Source organism: Melopsittacus undulatus, chromosome 5, assembly GCF_012275295.1.
Source record: "Melopsittacus undulatus isolate bMelUnd1 chromosome 5, bMelUnd1.mat.Z, whole genome shotgun sequence".
In the NCBI taxonomy this organism is placed as follows: Eukaryota; Metazoa; Chordata; class Aves; order Psittaciformes; family Psittaculidae; genus Melopsittacus; species Melopsittacus undulatus.
The window spans coordinates 36,787,030-36,805,166 of NC_047531.1; the positions used below are offsets into that span (position 1 = coordinate 36,787,030).

An 18,137-nucleotide genomic window follows, 5' to 3' on the forward strand; every position below is an offset into this window, starting at 1 on the left:
AGTGTTCGGGGGGGGGGACACACGGACACTGGGGGTGCCCCCCCGTCCCCGTGTCCCCTGGGTGGGTGCCCCCCCCGTGTCGTTACCCCTGCACTGTGTCCATTCCCCCCCCCATATCCGTGCCCCCCGTGTCGTTATCCCCTGTGGGGAGGTGTCCCCATGGGGGGGGGTTGTCTCTTCCCCATGTTTGTCCCTTTGTCCCCAGAATAGCCGCAGACCCCGAAGGGGGGGCAGGGATAGAACAACCTCTCCCCCCCCCATGCTCCTCCCACCCTGTTCCCCCCCCGCCTTTGGTCTATTTTTAGCTCTCGCGTGTTTCCAGGGGAACCCTGATGACGCAGTGACGTCAATGCGGGTCAACTGCCGCGCGCCGGGGCCCCCCCGCTCCGTGGCCGCCCCCCCCCCATCGCAGCGGCAGCCGCAGGTAGGACATCGGGGGGGAGGGGGCACACACCGGGATCCCCCTGACACCCCCCCCGGGACCAGGACCCCCCCCCACCCCACGGGGCCCGGGCACTGAGCAGGGGGGGGACACCCCGATATCTGCCCATTGCACCCCAGGGAGCCCGCACACCCTGGGGCACCTCCTCCCCATAGCACCCAGGGAGCACCCCTGCAGCACCTCGGGACCCTCCGTGCCCACCCCACCCACCCCCCCGCAGCACCCCAGGGTGACCCGGACCCACAAACCCTCCCCAGCACCCCGCTGCCTCCACACCCCCTCTCCCAGCATCGGGGACCCCACGACTCCCGCCCCATCTTCCGGGACCCCGGACCCCCCCAGTACCCCAGTGCCCCAGACACAGCCCGCACCCCAGCACCCCGGGACCCCGGTCCCCCCCCTCTGCAGCACCCCAGCACCCCGGGACCCCGGCTGTCACCCTCAAGGCCCCCCCCCCACCTCACTGGGGCCTCCCATACCTGCCCCACACCACCCCACATCCCCCCTGAGCACCCCACACCGCACTCCCCTTTCCATCTTGCATGGGGACCCCCTTGTGTCCCCCCTGCACCCCGTTTGTATCCCCCCTCCCTCTCCCCTCTGTCCCTGGGGTCTCCCTCCACCAGGCTCCATTCAGCACCACAGTGGGCATGGGGAGGGTCATGGGTTTGGGGTTTTGGACCCCAAAACCCTTCTGTGAGCCTCGTGGTGACGTAGGGAGGTCTCAGACCCATCCCAGTGATGTCCCCTCCATCCCCCCCAGACCGCCTGGGGAGGTTTTGGGGTGATGGGGACCCCGTCACCCACCCCAGTGCTGCCACCCATGGAGACATGGGGACGGGTGCTGTAAGGCGTCACCTGCACTGTCACCCTGTGGGATGGGGACATGGCCATGGGGCAGATGGAGGTGACCACGGGATGGAGATGGGGCCGTGTGATGGAGACATGGCCACAGCACACCATGAGCACGGGATGGAGGTGACTGTGGGGTGGAGGTGATGATGGGATGAAGATGGAGCTGCAGGATGGAGACGTGGCTGCAGCATGGAGCTGGCCATGGACACAAGGTGAGGATCCCGGGCTTCAGGAGCTGCTTCTTCAGCTGCCTCCTGGGATGCGCATCCCTGCCCTGTCACTGCCGGGTGCTCCCCATGGGACACCCGGACACCGGCACCCCGAGGGCCTCAGATGTCTGAAGCTGAGCCTGGAGGGACCAACCTGTGCTTCCCTGCCTGGATCCACCGGGATCCTGCAATCCCTGCCTGCAGCCGATGGGATCCTGCTCGTCCCTGCCTGCCTCTGATGGGATCTTGTGCTTCCCCACCTGCATCTGATGTGAATCTGCGCTTTCCCACCTGCATCCATTGGGATCCTGTGCTTCCCTGCCTGCAGTCGATGGGAACCTGCACTTCCCTGCCTGCGTCTGACGTGATCCTGTGCTTCCCTGCCTGCAGTTGATGGGATCCTGCACTTCCGAGCCTTCATCCAACGGGATCGTCATCATCCCTGCCTGCAGTCAGTGGGATCTTGTGCTTCCCTGTCCGCAAAGGCTGTGATCCTAAGCCTTCTTGCCCACATGCAACAGGATCCTGTGCTTCCCTGCCTGCAATCCAACAGGACATTACACTTCCCTGCTCACATCTGATGGGATTCTGCTCTTCCCTGCCTGCATCTAATGGGATCCTGTGCACCCCTGCCTGCCTCCGAAGGGATTCAGTGCTTCCCTGCCTGCATCCAGCCAGATCCTGCACTTCCCTGTGACTGGATCCTGCACTTCCCTGCCTACAACCAACAGGATTTGATGCTTCCCTGCGCCATTTGAATCCTGCTCTTCCTTTCCTGCACCCACTGGGATTCCAGGCCACCAGCCCTGGTCTGGCTGCGTCAAAGCTGCACCTTGCAGGCCCCCTGCTCCATGGGCACACACACGTGCGCATTCACACGCGTGTCCATGCGTGTCCGTGTGTGTCCATGTGTCTGTGTCCCGCTGTCCCTCTCGGGTCTTTTTGCGGTCTGGGCTTGCTGTCCCCTCCGCGGCACTCAGGAAGCCCTTACCCCAAAAAGCATCCGCGGGGGACCCGCTCGCCGGGGGGACCCAAGCCCTGGGGACAGAGGGGGACCGTGCACGGGGGGGCACGGGGCTGCCGGGACCCTCGGGTGGCACTTGGGGAGCAGGCACGGGGGGGGCTGCACGTCGGCAGCTCATGGGTATGGGACAAGGGGGGGGCACGTGTCAGCATGGGCAGGGACGGGCACCAACCGGGGCTCTTGTGCAGGGGGTGCAGAGCCCCGGAGTGGGCACAGGGGTGCACGGGATGTGCACAAGGGTGCGCAGCCCCACAGTGTGCACATGGCTGTGCACAACCCCTGTGTCGCACCCCTGCTGTGCGCACTCCAGCACGGGGCAGGGATGCTCCGTGTGCACAGGGAGAAGCACAAACAGTGGTGGCAATGCCCAAAGTGCCACCAGGACCTTTGGCACCACATCCCCTTGTCCCCATTTCCCTTCATCCCCATGTTCCTCATCCCCCTGTCCCCCATTTGTCCCTTTATCCATTTGTCCCCTTGTTCTCTCATCCTCTTAGCCCCACATCCACATATCCCCTCATTCCCTCATCCCCTTGTCCCATAGTCCCCTTATCCCCTTGTCCCATTGTACCCTTATCCCCTTGTCCCATAGTCCCCTTATCCCCTTGTCCCCTCATCCTCAGCAGCACCCCATGGCCATGGGTCCCCTCGCATCATCACACCCATCCCCAGCACCATCCCCTGTGACCGATGGTGACTCCAAGGTGGATGTTGCTGTGACCGATGTCCCTGTCCCCCTGCCCATGCCTCTAAACCCATATCCCATGCTGGATCCCAGCACCCCCAATTTGGGTGCCCAGTTACCAGCACCACCAGCAACACTCTTGTTAGGGTTTCATGTGGTGCTTGCACACACATGTGCACACACGTGCACACACATGCAGATACATGCACACACATGTACATACATGTACATACATACACACACATGCACACATGTGTGCCCGCAGCAAAGGCCAGCTCTGTCACCCAGCCTGGTAGCAGCCGAGGGGACATGGGGACATTGAGGACATCATTGCAGCCCTTTTCCCCCCGGTGGTACCCAGGGAATGGAGTGAGGGGGGGGGGGGGCTGGTGGGAACTGGGGACATGGGGTCGATGCTGCCAGGGGGGAACAGGGCTTGGGGACAGGAGTGATGGTGGCTTGGGGGGACAGGGACTGGGGATGTGAGAAGGGTGATGGTGGCTGCAGGGGGATGGGGACTGGGGACAGGAGTGGCAGCAATGGTGGCTGGGGGGGTCTAGGGAGTGGGGCTAGGGACTGGGCACATGAGGGATGGTGGATGGAGTGGGGACAGGGCTTAGGGACGAGAAGGATGCTGGCTTGGTGGGGACATCAGTCAAGGACAGGGCTTGGGGACATGAGTGATGCTGGGTGACAAGACAGGGACTGGAGACAGGGCCTGGGGACAGGAGTGATGGTGGCTGGCAGGGGACAGGGCCTGGGGACAAGCGTGGTGATGGCTGTGGAGGGGTCAGGGTTGGGGATCACGAGTGGTGCTGGATGGGGGACAGGGCTTGGGGACTGGAGCAGGAGCTGGCTGTGGGGGGACAGGGACTGGGTGCAGGAGCGGGAGGGTTGTGCCAGGGACAGGAACCAGGGACAAGATCGATGCTGGGGGGGACAGGGATCAAGGACAGGACTGGGGACACAAGTGACGGTGTTGGGAGGGCAGGGGCAGGGACGGGGGACACGGTTATGGTGTCGGGGGGGGTCAGGCCATGGTGACACGAGCCCTGGGGCGCTGACCCGCGGTTCCTGGCAGGGCTGTGGCTGTGTTTGCCCAGCACTGCACCGGTGGTGGACAGCCCTTGTCACCCCCCGGCACCCTGACCTCCCCCCAGCACCCACAGGCAGACGCTCATTGCTGGGGTGCTGCGGTGCACCCCATTGTCCCTTTGGGGCCCCCCATCTGTGTCCTCGCATGGCCCCGGCTGTGTCATGTCCTGTCCCCCCCAGGTTTGGGGACCTCAGACAGCACCCAGCACCCCCCTGGGCGCAGACACCTTCTGGGACACCCATGAGCCCCTTGCTCTGGGTTTCAAGCCCCTCTGGGGTGGGCTCCATGTCCCCATGTTCCATATCCCTGTGTCCCCATATCCCCATGTCCCCCCATGTCCCCATGTCATCCCCGTGTCCCCATGGAGACCCCGTGGTGATGCCAGTGTCAAGCGGGGTGAATCCCAACCGCAGGAATGTGGGTGCTAGTCCAGGCTGCCCGCAGGATCCCTCGGGAATGCTGGGCTCCCCCCCCGGGCTGCCGGCAATCCCGGCGGCTCCGGCCAGCCCGTAATATCCAGGAATTAGCCGGGTGGCTCCGCACCAAAAATAACAGCGGGAAGCAGGGGAGACACAGGGAGAATCCCATGGGATGGGGGCTGCCAGCTCCCGCCTGCCCCGGGATGAATCCTGGCGCTGGATCCCGAATCCCGGCCTCTGGGGACTCCGCTGCTGAGGGGGTCCGTGGCGGGGGTGGCCCCCGGCGATGGGGACGGCGGTATGGGGGGCCGGGGGGGTGTCCCCATGGGGTGCAGACTGGCTGATGGGGCTCTTGGTGACAGCGGGGACCGACTCTGTCCCCACCCCTGTCCCCAGCCCATCCTGGTCCTTGTCACCGTCCCCACCCTTGTCCACATCCCTGTCTCATCTCTACCCCCAGCCCTATTCCCATCCCTGCCCCTGTCCCCAGCCTGCACCAAACCCATCCTCTTCTCAATTTTATCCCCACCCAACCTGTGCCCCCGCCCCCATCCCCATATCTGTCTCTATCCCATCCCCGTCCTATTTTGCCCCCATCCCCATCACCACCCCATCCCCGTCCCCATTCTTGACCCTGTCCCGTCCCCATTCTTGACCCTGTCCCATCCCCATCCCATCCCAGTCCCCATTCCCATCCCCACCTTATCCCCATTCCCTCCTCATCCCCATTCCTGTCCCCATCCCCATCCATACCACCCCCGTCCCCATCCCTATCTCCATCCCATCCCACCTGCCCAGGTGTGTATGTGCCAGATCTGCGTGCCCAGATGTGTGTGTATCCAGATGTGCATGGGCGCAGAACCGCCTGTCCCAGACGTGCGTCTGCCCAGATGTGTGTGAGTGCCCAGATGTGCTCTGGCTGTGCCCAGACCCGCGTGTGCCCGGCCGCACGCGCTGCCCGACGTGTGCTCACACCCGTGTGTGCCCCCCCCCCCTAGGTGGGTGCTGTGGGGCAGGACACCCCAAGGAGGGACGGACCCGGGGGGAGGGGGTCTCATGGGAGCACCAGGGTGCGTGTGAGCGCGCGGCGCGTGTGCGTGTGCACGGCTCTGCCGGCGGGGATGTGTCACCGCGCACACGCACACGGGGGGGGGGGCGGCTCCACCCGTGCACGTAGACACGCAGGACGCGTCCGCGCGCTGTGGGGCACGCGGTGGGGCGGGGACGTGTCGGGGGTGGGAGGTGCCCCAGAGGTCACCTGGGGATACCCCCCCCCGCGTGCTCCGGGTGTCCCCGGGCCCCCCCTCCCCAAGGACTCCATGTGACCCCCGGAGCTCTCCCCGCGGTGCTCGAGGTATCCCCAGGACCCCCCTGTTCACTGGGACACGTTCCCGGCACGTGCATCTCCGGGCCCCTCATCCCATGTTCGGTTCGTCCCCGGGGTCCCCTCTCTGATGCTGTGCCCCAGCACCCCGCGCTCGGTGCATCCGCGGCATCTCCGTCGTGTCCCGTGCATCCCCGGACCCTGCCCCCGTGCTTCGTGTGTCCCGAGACAACCCCCACGGGGCATCCCGGGACCCGTCCCCTCGTGCTCCGTGTGGCCCGGGACCCCCGCACCATGTTCGGTTCATCCTCAGGCCCCCCCGTTGTCGTTGTATCCCGGGACCCCGTGTTCATTGTGTCCCAGGATTGATGCCCCCGGTGCATCCCCCCCCGGTACTCCATATGACCCCGGGACCCCCCCGTTATCGCTGTGTCCCGGGACCCCCCGGCTTGGTGCATCCCCCGCCGGGCACATGGGCGGACATGGACGGATCCCCGGACGGACCCACGGGCACACACGTGGACACACGGACACAGGGACGGACACACGGACAGGGCCGCGGTCTGGCCGGGGCGGGCGGGGCCGGGAAGCGCCGTTGTGCAACGGCCCCGCTCCGCTATAAAGGGGGGGCCGCGGGGATGGAGCCGCCGACGGGACTGGACGGGACCCACAGGGCAAGCCAGGTAAGGGGGAATCCCCTGCACTCCCACCTAGGGACACCCCTTGTCCCGGGATACCCCTTGTCCTGGGACCCCCATTCTCGTGGGACATCCCCCCGTGGGACACCCCTTGTCCCGGGACCTCCCCACCCTAGGACATCCCGACTGTGGGACACCCCTTCCTAAGGACTCCCCTTTGTCCCTGGCTACCACTCCCATAGGACACCCTCCTATGGCAGTTCCTTTGTCCTGGGACATCTCCCCATGGGATCACCCTTCTTCCGGGACACCCCCCACAACTCCCCAGGGCCATCACCCCAAGGGACTCCCCAGCGCTGTGGGGAGCAGAGCGAGGGGCACTCGGGACCGCAGGGGACATGCGGGGACACCCCTGTCTGCTCCCGTATCTCCCCCATCTCCATGTCCCCATCTCTTCCCTCACCCCCTTTCCCCCCTTGTCCCCATCTCTCCCCTTTCCCCCCCTGTCCCCCTTTGTCCTCCCCCATCCCCATGTGTTCCACATGTCCCCCACCCTATGCCCGCCCCAGGGGCTCACTCCCTTCTCTCATTCCCCCCCGAGTCTCCTCGGTCCGGTTTGGGGTCCCCCCCCGTGTCCCAGGGCCGGTGCCATGTGGGGCCCGGCGGCTCCGCTCTGGGCGCTGCTCTGCCTGGGGCTGCCCGCGGCCGCGGGGCGTCCCGTGGGGCTGGACAGGGTGCGGGTGGACGCGAGGAACCTGATCCGCACCCTCAGCACCCGCCTCCAGCGCCTGCAGGTGAGGGGGGGCCCAACAGGGACCCCGGTCAGGCAAGGGGAGGGGGGAGCCTCGGCTTGCTCCATGGGGGGCACCCAGAATGGATGAGGGGAGATGGGGGGGCCCGAGGGGGGGATATGGAAGGAGGGGGGGTCTGCTCCTAAATTGTGGGTCCGGGGGGGGGGGGGCTCTGAGGCACAGATTGGGGGTCCTTGTGGGTGGGATGCTGGACTGGGGGTCCCCAGGGGTCCATTTAATGGGGGTTATCTGTGCTCTCACGGGGGGTTCCAGGGGAAAGGTCCCCGTGGCTGTAGGGGTTAGGGGGTGCTCTGAGGCAGGGATTGGAGGTCCTCGAGGGGGGAGGCTATCTACGGGGTCCCCATAGGGGATCCCTATTGCTGAGGGGTCTGGGTGGGAGGGCTCTGTACCCTTAATAGGGGTCCCCAAGTGGGGTGGTCTGTGCCCAAACTCGGGGTCTCCAGGAGGGGTCCCCATTGCTGTGTGTGGTGGTGGGGTCTCTGGGCCCAGATCTGGGGTACCCAAGGAGGGGGGCTGTGCCCTAGACACCGGTCTCAGGAGGGGTATCCCCATGGTTGGGGGGGGGCGTCCATGCCCAGATAGGGGGTTCCAAAGGCGAGTTTGTTTGTGGTGGGGGGGTATTCCCATGGCTGGGGAGGGGGGTTGGGGGTGTGTCTATGCCCTGGATAGGGATGTTCCCAAGGGGTAGATGCTGGGAGAGGGGATCCCCATGCCCAGATGTGGGGTCCCCAAGGCTGAGGAAGCTGAGTGGGGGCTCAGTGACCTGGATGGTGGGGGACCCCCATAACTGGGGGGTGTCTATGGGGTGTCTACGGCGGTATCTATGGGGGTGTCTCTGGGGGTGTCTGTGGGTGCTGACCCCTCTGTGTTCCCCCCTCCCGCAGCTGTTCCCGCTGGGGGTGCAGATCCTCGGGCTGGGGGCGGTGCTGGAGGGGCCGCCCCCCCCGCTGGGGCTGGGGGCCATGGGGCAGCACCTGCAGCTGTTCCAGCGCCTGCTGGGGGCGCTGCCGGGCGGGGGGGCCGCGGGGGGGGCTCCGCTGGCGCAGGTGGCCACGGACCTGGAGACCCTGCGGCACCTGCTGGGGGCCATGGGCGCGCTCCTGCGCTGCCCCCCCCCGCCCCCGCCCCCCCCCGCGCCGCCCCCCGCACCCCCCGCCGTGGCCGAGGCCCCCCACACGGCGGCAGGGGTGACCCTGGCCCGGCTGCGCCGCTGCCTCGATGTGCTGGAGAGGGGGCTGGAGGGGGGGGACATGGGGTGTTAATGGGGGGGAGAGGGGGAATACGTGGGGACAATGTGGGGGAGCCAGGATGTTGATGGGGCGAGATGGGACACAGGGGACATGGGGTGTTAATGGGGGGGGACATGGAGGGACATGGGGTGTTAATAGGGGGGACATGGAGGGACATGGGGTGCTAATGGGGGGGGACACGGAGGGACATGGGGTGTTAATGGGGGGGGAGACCTGGGCTTTTAACAAGGACTTAGGTGGACATGGGCAACATGGGGGACACGGGGAGGATGGGACACACTGCTGTGATGCTCCTACTTTATTGCTATTTTATTAATGTTTCATTATTTGATTGTTATTACTATTTCCTTATGTTCTTGTCCTTTTATTTTCTTACTATTTTATTATTTTCTTAGTAATTTATTAATATTTAATTATTTTACTGTCATTTTCTAACTATATTGTTACTTTAGTGTTTATTGTCATTTCACAGTTTTTTGTTACTCTATCACTATTTATTATTTTACTGTTCATCTTTTCCCATTATTGCTATTATTGTATCAAACTATGACCAAATTCCTATTATTACCTTCTGATTTAGTTATAATTAGTGATTAGCATTGGAGTTTTATTGATTAAAATACTGTTAGCACAAACTATGAAATTCTTAATTTATTATAATGGAATTCATATTTGATTACCGTTATGATGGGATTATTTCATTTTATAATTTATTACTGTTATTTTTATAATTATTCTAGAGTTATTTATCATTATTTTATTACCATGGCATTATTCCTGTATTTGTATTAAATCCTTATTTTATCGTTATTACAACTGAATTACTGAATGTCCAATATTTCATTATCACATTATTATTAGCATTGTTATTATTGCCACTCTTGAATTATTATCCAATTCTTGTTATTTTATCATCATTTTACTATTGTTACTATTTTATATTGAATTAGCACGGAATTATTCATTCTTCTGATGGAATGACGATGCTGATGGTGACAATGATGCTGAGGGTGACAATGACTATGGTGGTGGCTGTCCTGGTGCCCCCCAACCCCTGCCTGGTGCAGGGACCCCAAAGAAGGGTCTGACCCAGGGGTCACCACAGGACACGGGGTCACACGAGGTCACACAGGGTCACTCCCAGTACATTTAGGCTGACTCAGCCCCAGGGGGGTTCAGCAGCCACCAGCACTGGGGACACTGGGGGACACTGGGGAACACAGGGACAGGAAGGGGCACAGGGGGACATGGGGGGATACAAGGACATGGAGGGATAAGAAGGGACACAAGGAGCCAGGGGGACACAAGGATATGTGAAGGGACACAAGAACACATGAGAGGTGACACGGGGGGGGCACATAAGGGAGGGAACACATTGTTGGGGTACATGAGAGGACACAGAGACCTGAGAGCACCTTTTGTCTTCCAAAGGCTTTATATTAAAATATACTCCAATAGCTTTACACGGGGGGGGGCAGCACCCATGGGGGGGTTCGGGTGCTGGGGGGGTCTCAGCTCTCAAACCACTTGCTCCTCTTGGCTGTGGGGGGGTCACTGCCCAGGATCTTCCTCTTGTACCGCTCCACCAGGGCATCGAACCGGGCCTCGGCCCCCCCGCGGCCCTCCCTGCGAGCCTGAGGTGTGGGGGTGAGATGGGGGGCTCCAAACCCCCCCCATCACCCCAAATCCACCCCCACCCAACCAACATGAGGGTTACAAAGCCAATCCCCCCAGTCCACCCACATAAGAAAGGGGGAGCCCCAAATGTCACATGAGATGATGGGGAAGGGTGGGGGGTCCCCAAATCACCCCCTGGAGTCATCCTGCTATATACCCGAGGTAAGGGGGTCCCCAAATCACCCCCCTCAGAGCCACCACGGGCAGGGGGAGCACAGCAGTCCCCAGACGCCCACCCCTCACCCATCCAAGGGGGTAATGGATGAGGGTCCTCAACTTGCCCCCAATCCCCATGGAAGGATGGGGATCCCAAAATCCATGCCCTCACCCATCCAGTCACACTGGGGCTGCAGGGCCAGGGGAGGGGGTGAGGAGAACCCCCCAGCACCCCCAGTTAGGGTGATCTGATACCCTAAAAGCACATGGAGGGGTTGGGGGCCCTTACCTTGGGTGGGGGCACCTTGTGCTTCTCTTTCCTCCTCTGGGCTTTGGCCTTGGGCTGCTTCTGCGTGGTTGGGGGCTTCACCTTCCCCTTGTCCCGCTTCCTGGGGGCGGAGGGGAGAGCAAAGGGGCACCCATGGGTGCTCAGTACCCTCCTGGGTGCCAATATACCCCCATGGGTGCTGCCAACCAGCACCTAGAGGGGGTTTGGGTGCAGGAGCGGAGGGGGAAGATAGGGATCCCTCAAATGGGAGCAAGAAGGAGGGAAGAAGAGGGGGGATGAGGAAGAAGAAGAGGGCGAAGAAGACAAGGAAGGGGAAAGCAGATGAAGAGAGGGAGGCAGTGGGGAGAAAGAAGGGTTCCCCATACCTGATCTTGGGCCCACGGTGCGAGGGCAGTGCCAGCACCTTCCTCCTTGTGGACCCGTCCGGAAGTGTCACCCTCCCCGCGTGCGGATCCGTGCGGAACCCGGACCAGGGCTGGGGGGGCTCTGGGGAGGCCGAGGGGGGGTCCGGGGGGTCCTGCCTCCCTTCAGGGGTGCCCCTCTTCCCATGGGGCTTCTTCTGGGGTGCAGCCGGTTCGGGGGTTGCTGCTGCTGCTTGCATCTGCTTCAGCTTGAGCTGGTGGGGGGCAAAGGGTGAGCAATGGGGATGGGGGAGATGGAGAGGGGGGACCCAAAAGGGTGGGGGGCACTCACAAGGCTGCGCTGGGTTCGCTGCTCCTTCAGCTTCAGCTTCCGCCGGTCCTCGAGGGAGAACTCCACGATGGGGCGCTGTGGGGCAGGAATGGGGGTGAAGGGGGGGGTGAAAGAGGGGTGAAGGGGGGGATGAACGGGAAGGAATGAATGGGGGGAAAAAAGGGGGGCATGAATGGGGGAATTATCAATGGGACAGGATATGAATAGGGTGATGAACACGAATGGGGACACACAAATGGGGGGAACCCACCTAGGGCTCGGGGGGGATAGATGGGGGGCAACTCCCCAAAAGGGCATGGGGAGACCCCCTTGGGGACCTATAGGGCAGAGTAGGAGAGCATAGAGGGGCCCTGCTGGGGAAGGGACGACCTGGGGGGGGCATAAGGGTGCAGGAAGAAGGGGGTTGTTGGGTGCGTATAAGGATCCTGATGAGATTACAGGGGTGTGGAGGGTTGATATAGGGGTGTTGTGAGGGATAAATGGGTGCTGGGAAGGATATAGGGGTGATGGGGTGTTATAGCAGTTCAGGGGGTTACAGGGGCAAGCAGGGGCAATAAGGGTGCTAGGGGGTTACAGAGGTGCTGTGGAGGGGGATTAAGGTTGCAGGGGGCTTACAGGGGTGCTGAGGGGTGATATAGGGGTGAGGGGGGTTATAGGGGTGCTCTGGGGGGTTATAGGGGTGTGAGGGGGATATTGGGGTACTGGGGAGGGCTATAGGGCTGCAGGGGGTGGTGACAGACAGGACCTCTCAAGCCCCCTCAGGTAAGGTGCAGGGCCTGGGGGGGCTGTGGATGCCGTAGGGGGGTTCAGCGCCCCCCCTCCCCCGGGGGTGCCCCCACCTTGTGCGCCCCGAAGAGCTGGGGGTTGTTGTTGATGCTGCGCAGGGCCCCCAGCGCCTCCTCGTGCGTCCCAAAGGCCACGAAGGCGAATCCCAGCGACTGCCCCTGGCCCCGCTGCTCCCGCATCACCCGGCACTGGGGAGAGATGGGGACACATGGGGGGACAGGCAGGGCTGCTGCACCCCCAAACCCACCCTTGGGGGGACACTGGGGGGACATGGGTGAGGGGACAAAGGACACCCACTGCCTCTGCACCCATCATCCCCAAAGCCACCCGGAGGGGACACTGGGGGGGGATGACACCCAGAGCCTCTGTACCCCCAAAAACCCACCTTAGAGGGGACACAAGGGGACATGGGGAGGCACAGCAACCCCCTCTGCACCCCTAAAACCCACCCCAGTGGGGACAGAGAGCACAGGGGCACATGGTGGGAGACACACACATGGTGGTGTACCCCAAAACCCACCCCACAAAGGACACATGGGGGACAAACACTGCCTCTGCCCATAAACCCGCTCCCATGGGAGACACAGAGCATAGGAGGATACTGGGGGGGGTCTCAAAGATGGGGACACCCACATCCCCTGCACCCCCCAAACGCACCCCAGAGAGAACACAAGGGGGACACCCACTGATTCTGCCCCCCCAACCCCTCTCCCAGTGAGGCCCCAGCGCTCAGGAGCACACGAAGGGATCCTGGGGGGGGGGGGGGTCCCCACCTCCTTGATGCAGGGTCCCTTGCCCCCCGCCCGCAGCAGGCGGTGCAGGACCTGGCGCAGGCGGGTGCTGTCAATGGCCTTGGGCAGGTTGTGGACGCAGAGCCGGGTGCGCGACACGAAGATGTTGGGGTCCCGCAGCTTCCGCGCCTTCAGCTCCTCGAACTGGGGGGACGGGGGGTCAGGGTACCCCAAAATGGGGGGGTGGGAACAGGGCACACACCGGGTGTTGCAGGGGTCACACTCACCCGAGCACGCTTGGCCATGTCAGCATCGCTCACCCCCTCTGCTGCCTTGGTCCCAGCACGGATCACTGCGGAGGGGGGAACGCAGGGGGAATCAAAGGGTTTGGGGGGATAAAAAGGGAGATGGGGGGGGAATAAATGGAGTTTGGGGTTGAGGGAGGCAAAAAGGGGGGTTGGGGAGGTAAAAAAGGAGGTTTGGGGAGAGAAAGGGTGGCTGGAGGGGCTAAAAAGGGGATTTAGGGGGGAAAAAAGTGGGTTCAGGAGTAGAAAAAGGGATTTGGGGAGGCCAATAATGGGGTTTGGATGGGCCAATAATGGGTTTTAGGGGTACAAAAATGTTCTGGAGGAGCAAAAAATGGGGGTTCCAGGGGCCAAACAGGAGCGGGTTGAGAGAAAAAAGGGAGGGGAGGAAAAAAGGGGCTTAGGGGGGGCAAAAGAAGGTTGGGGGGCAAATCCCGGGTATTCTGAATGGGGAAAAGGGGGCTCAGGAAAACAAAAAGGGGCATTTGAGAGGCAAACGAGCAGTTGAGGGGGCAAATGGGGATGGGGAGGCAAAAAAAGGGGGTTTGGGATATAAAGCCCAGGGATTTGGGTGAAAAATAATGGGATTTGGGGGCACAGGGGGGGTTGCAATGCAAAAAGGTGGTTGGGGGGGGCACAAAGAGGGGGTCACAGGAGAAAGGGGGTGTTTGGGGTCCCCACTCACAGCCCTCCCGTGCCAGGTAGAGGTTCCGGGTCCCCGCTGGCTTCGGCTCCTTGCGGCCCCGCAGCTTCTGCGCCTCCTCCCTGGTCACAGCCCGGTCCATGCGGAGCAAGCGCCCATCCAGGCGGAGGCCTCCTCCCTGCACCGGTGGGAACCCATTGGGAATCCACTGGTTTCCACTGGGAACCCCACAATGGGGGAGTGACCCGTAGAATGGAGGGGGCCCCACAGGTAACCCCTGAACCCATAGGGGTGGGATGGTGATGCTGCAACCCCCATGACATCACTCCTGGGGGGTCCCTTACTGCCCTGTGAGGCCCTCTGCCACCTATGGGGGTTCCTTGCCACACTGGGGTGGGGCCTCTGTCACCCTAGGGTGCTGCTTATTGCCCTAGGGTGGTCCCTTGTCACATTGGGGTGGTTCTTTATTGCCCTGGGGGGGTCCCTTATCATCCTGGGGGGGGCTTTTGTCACCTATGGGGCTCCTTGTCGCCCTAAGGTGGGTCCTTATTGCCCTGAAGAGGTCCCTTGTCACCATGGGGTGGGCCCCTCATCATCTATGCGGGTTCCTTGTCACCCTGGGGGGTCTCTTTATTGCCTTGGGGAGTTGCCTTTGTCACCAGGAGGGATCCTATTGTCACCTGGGGGGGGTCCCTCATCACCCCAAGGGGGTCCCTTTGTCACCTGCGGGGGTCTCTCATCCCCCAGGGGGTCCCTGTCCCCCCTCTCACCTCCCCATCACCCTGAGCAGCCTCAAGGCACTTCTGGGCAGCTTCTTGTGTCTGGAACTGGGCGAAGGCGCAACCTGGGGGCAGAAAGGGGGTTACTGGGGGGAACAAAGGGGGTGCTCCCCTCCAGTGACCCCCGTTACCTTTGGAGTGCTCAGTGTCGGGGTGCAGCACCACCCGCACGTACTTGAGCTCCCCAAAGCGCTGCAGGAGCTCACCCAGCGCCTCCTCCTCCGTGTCAAAGGACAGGTTCCTGGGGGCACAGGAGTGGCTGTCAGTGATCCACAGTGACCCCCCAGTGGCAGGGGGACCCCAAAGTGTGCCCCCCCATTGCAGTGCTCACCGGATGAACACGGTCCTGCCCTCAGCCACGTCAGATGGGGGGGCCCCTCCCCGGCCACGGTGCTTTTTGGGTGTCTTCACAGCTGGAGATGGATGGGGGGGGCTTTGGGGGGGGCGCTGCTGAACCCCCCCAGTGTAGGGAGAGCCCCAGACCCTCAGAGAGACCCCCCCAGACGCCAACAGGAACCTCCTAAAATCCCATGGGGAAACCCCCAATCCAATGGGGAGACCCCCCCATACTTCCAGGGGAACCCCCGCCAGTCCCATGGAAAAACCCCCAGACCCCTGGGTAGCCTCCCCCAAATCCCAGGGGCAACTCCTCAAATGACCTCAGACAAGCCCTCCCCAGATCCACTGGGAGCCCCTTCCAATCCAAGGGGAAACCTCCCCCAGATCCCCATGGAATTTCCCACCCCAATCCCAGTGGAGTCCCCTCAATCACCAGGGAACCCCTGAAATCCCAGGGAAACCCTCCCCCAAGGGAAACCCCCAGGATAGGCCCCCTAATACCAGAGAAAGGCCCCACTAAAGAGAAGTCCACCCTAGATCCTACGGGAACCCCATCAGACACCCAGGATACATCCCACCCACCCCCCAGGCCCCATGGCAGCACCCGAATCCAAGAGGAAACCCCCCTAGAGCCCCAGAAGTGCCCCCTCAATCCAAGAGGAGCTCCCCCACCCTCCTCTAACCCAGTCACTGTTACCCTCATCCACCCAGAGTAGAACAAACCTTCATCCTCCTCATCCTCTTCCTCATCCTCCTCTTCCTCACTGCGATCCTCATTGCCTCCATCATCATCTTCTTCTTCCTCTTCATCTCCCTCTTCCTCTTTTCCATCCTCCTCATTTTCCTCTTCTTCCTCTTCCTTTTCCTCCTCGTTTTCCTCTTCCTCTTCCTCCTCTTCCTTCTCTGCACCCCCCCCAGGTTCCTCCTTGCCCCCTGCACAGCACCAGGTACCAGCAGTGACCATTACCCGAAGTAAACCCTGTGCCCCACACAAAGGCCACCAATAGGGTCTAAACACCCCCAACACCACTTCGGGGGGTCCCCAGCCAGGTCTGGGGGGGGGTCTGGGGTGCTCAGGTTATGGGTGTATGGGGTTATGGGGTGTAGGACGCTCACCCTGGGTCCCCTCTGTTGCCTGGTACTTGTCCTTGGCCACAGCCCAATCCACAGCCACCGGCCGCCCTGGGGAGGCAAAGGGACATGGGGGGACCCCATTAGTGCCCCTCACTTCTGAGGCACCCCCAAAAACCTCCTGACCCACCCCTCAAACCTTTAATCTCCTTCATGTTCATCCCCCGAAGCGCTTTGGTTGCTTCCAGCACATTCCTGAGCTGCACAAAGGCGAATCCTCGCATCTTCCCATCTGCCAAGAACCTGGAATGCTGCTCCGAACCCCCCCACGCTGCTCCAAGTCCCCCCAGCATCCCCACATCCAACTTGCCCTTTGGGGGGGGGCAGCACCCCCAACCCCCCCCCCCCCCCCCGAGGCAGAGGGGATGGGATTTACCTGCCTTCTTGGGGATGTTCACCTCCAGCACGGAGCCATAGGGTGAGAAGAGATCCCTCAGCTCCTCCTCCGAGCACTATGGGGGGGCAGGGGGTGAGCTGGGGGTCCCCAACCCCCCCCAGGCCCTCTCAGGACCCCCCCAGACCTTGAAGCTGAGGTTGCGGACGATCAACCGTGCTTTCCTGGATGCCGGCCGGGGCCGCTTTGCCTGCGGGGGGCTCCCTGTGGGGGCAATGGGGCACTGAGGGCGCTCGGCCCCACTCTGCAGGTGCAGGATGGGCTCGGGCCCCCCCCTCACCTCCTGCCTCCTGCTCTGCCCCCCCCCGGGGGGGTCTGTGCCCCCGGCGCCGGGCAAGGGTCACGGTCAGGCGGTGGCTGCCCCATGGGGGGGGCTCCTCGAGGGCTCTCTGGGCGTCCTCGGCCAGGGAGAAGGTGACATAGCCGAAGCCGCGGCACCTCTGGGTGCCTGGGGGGACAACGGGGGCTGACACCCCAAATACTGCCCCTCCTGACCCCCCTTCCTGGCACCCCGAACCCCATTCAACAGTCCTAGACAATGGCTCTGGAGAGTCCCCATGACCAACAAATCCTGCCCCGAAGTGTCCTCTGGGACCCCCAGTGCCACAGACCCCTCAATAAACGGGTCTCAGGACACCACAGCACCCCTAAACCCTCGTCCCCGGCCTCTGTAGCATCCCAAACCCTGGTCCTGCCGCCCCCGAATGCTGGCTCTGGGTCCTTCTTTGGACCCAGCCCCTCTCAGCACCCCCCAAACCCCATCAACAAGCCACTCAGCCCCCCAAAACCCTGGTCCCAGAGCTTGACCCCATCCCCTCCTCCAGCCCCGTAAAGCCCCTCAGCCCCGATCCACAGCCCATTCCCAGCCCTCCTCCCTGCTCCTGGTCCCCTTCATGCCCCCCCAAACCCCATTCCCAGTCCCCTCCAGACCCCAAACCCGCAGTCGTGTCCCCCCCAAACCGCGGTCTCAGCCCCCTTTAGCGCCCCCAAACTCCAGTCCTGGTCCCTCTCAGCACCCCCACCCCAGTTCCGGGTCTCCCACCCCCGGCCCCCCCGGACCCTTCTCGGTGACAATGAATCCCCTCCGCAGGGGCCCGATGCTCCCGAAGAGCCGCTGCAGCTCCGCGTCGGTGGCGGCCGCGGGCAGGCCCCGCACCAGCACCGTGCGGCTGCAGGGCGCCGCCATCTTGGACCGCGCAGTGAGGCAGGGGGCGGGACAGACCGGAGGCCGGGAGGGGGAGAGCGCCCCCTGGCGGCGCGGAGGGGAACAGCGGGGTGAAGGATGCGGAGGGGTTTTGGGGGTCCCACGTGGAGACACTCACACCCAGAGGGGCTTGGGGGGCACATCCCAGGGGTCAGCTGGGGGGTCTCGGGGGATCCTATAGAGTCTCAAGGGTCCCATCACAGGGACTTGGGTATCAAGGGCGGTTGGAGGTCCTTTTCCCAAGGGTGGTGGGGGT

General features: G+C 62.8%; 2 protein-coding genes across 2 annotated transcripts; one reads left to right on the top strand and one right to left on the bottom strand.

Annotated features, from left to right (window-relative positions):
- Window positions 1-7,342: 7,342 nt before the first annotated feature.
- LOC117436229 (large proline-rich protein BAG6) lies at window positions 7,343-10,197 on the top strand. The gene is made up of 3 exons (XM_034063306.1): window positions 7,343-7,486; window positions 8,389-8,724; window positions 10,186-10,197. The coding sequence occupies exons 1-3, from the start codon at window positions 7,343-7,345 to the stop codon at window positions 10,195-10,197; spliced, it is 492 nt and encodes a 163-aa protein (XP_033919197.1).
- On the bottom strand, window positions 10,187-17,871 carry RBM28 (RNA binding motif protein 28). The gene is made up of 19 exons (XM_034063307.1): window positions 17,737-17,871; window positions 16,958-17,125; window positions 16,805-16,881; window positions 16,660-16,735; window positions 16,423-16,515; window positions 16,269-16,334; window positions 16,039-16,085; window positions 15,876-15,972; window positions 15,145-15,226; window positions 14,945-15,054; window positions 14,805-14,878; window positions 14,077-14,212; window positions 13,374-13,438; window positions 13,129-13,290; window positions 12,409-12,543; window positions 11,570-11,644; window positions 11,242-11,492; window positions 10,877-10,976; window positions 10,187-10,388 (listed from the first exon to the last, which is right to left on the bottom strand). The coding sequence occupies exons 1-19, from the start codon at window positions 17,861-17,863 to the stop codon at window positions 10,266-10,268; spliced, it is 2,064 nt and encodes a 687-aa protein (XP_033919198.1). The 5' UTR covers window positions 17,864-17,871; the 3' UTR covers window positions 10,187-10,265.
- Window positions 17,872-18,137: the final 266 nt, after the last annotated feature.

Coding starts and splice junctions, on each gene's coding strand:
- LOC117436229 (XM_034063306.1), top strand. CDS start 7,343: ATGTGGGGCCCGGCGGCTCCGCTCTGGGCGCTGCTCTGCCTGGGGCTG. Junction 7,487..8,388: donor CCCGCCTCCAGCGCCTGCAG/GTGAGGGGGGGC, acceptor CCCCTCCCGCAG/CTGTTCCCGCTGGGGGTGCA.
- RBM28 (XM_034063307.1), bottom strand. CDS start 17,863: ATGGCGGCGCCCTGCAGCCGCACGGTGCTGGTGCGGGGCCTGCCCGCG. Junction 16,335..16,422: donor GAACATGAAGGAGATTAAAG/GTTTGAGGGGTG, acceptor TTGCCTCCCCAG/GGCGGCCGGTGGCTGTGGAT. Junction 12,544..13,128: donor AGGGACCCTGCATCAAGGAG/GTGGGGACCCCC, acceptor ATCTCTCCCCAG/TGCCGGGTGATGCGGGAGCA.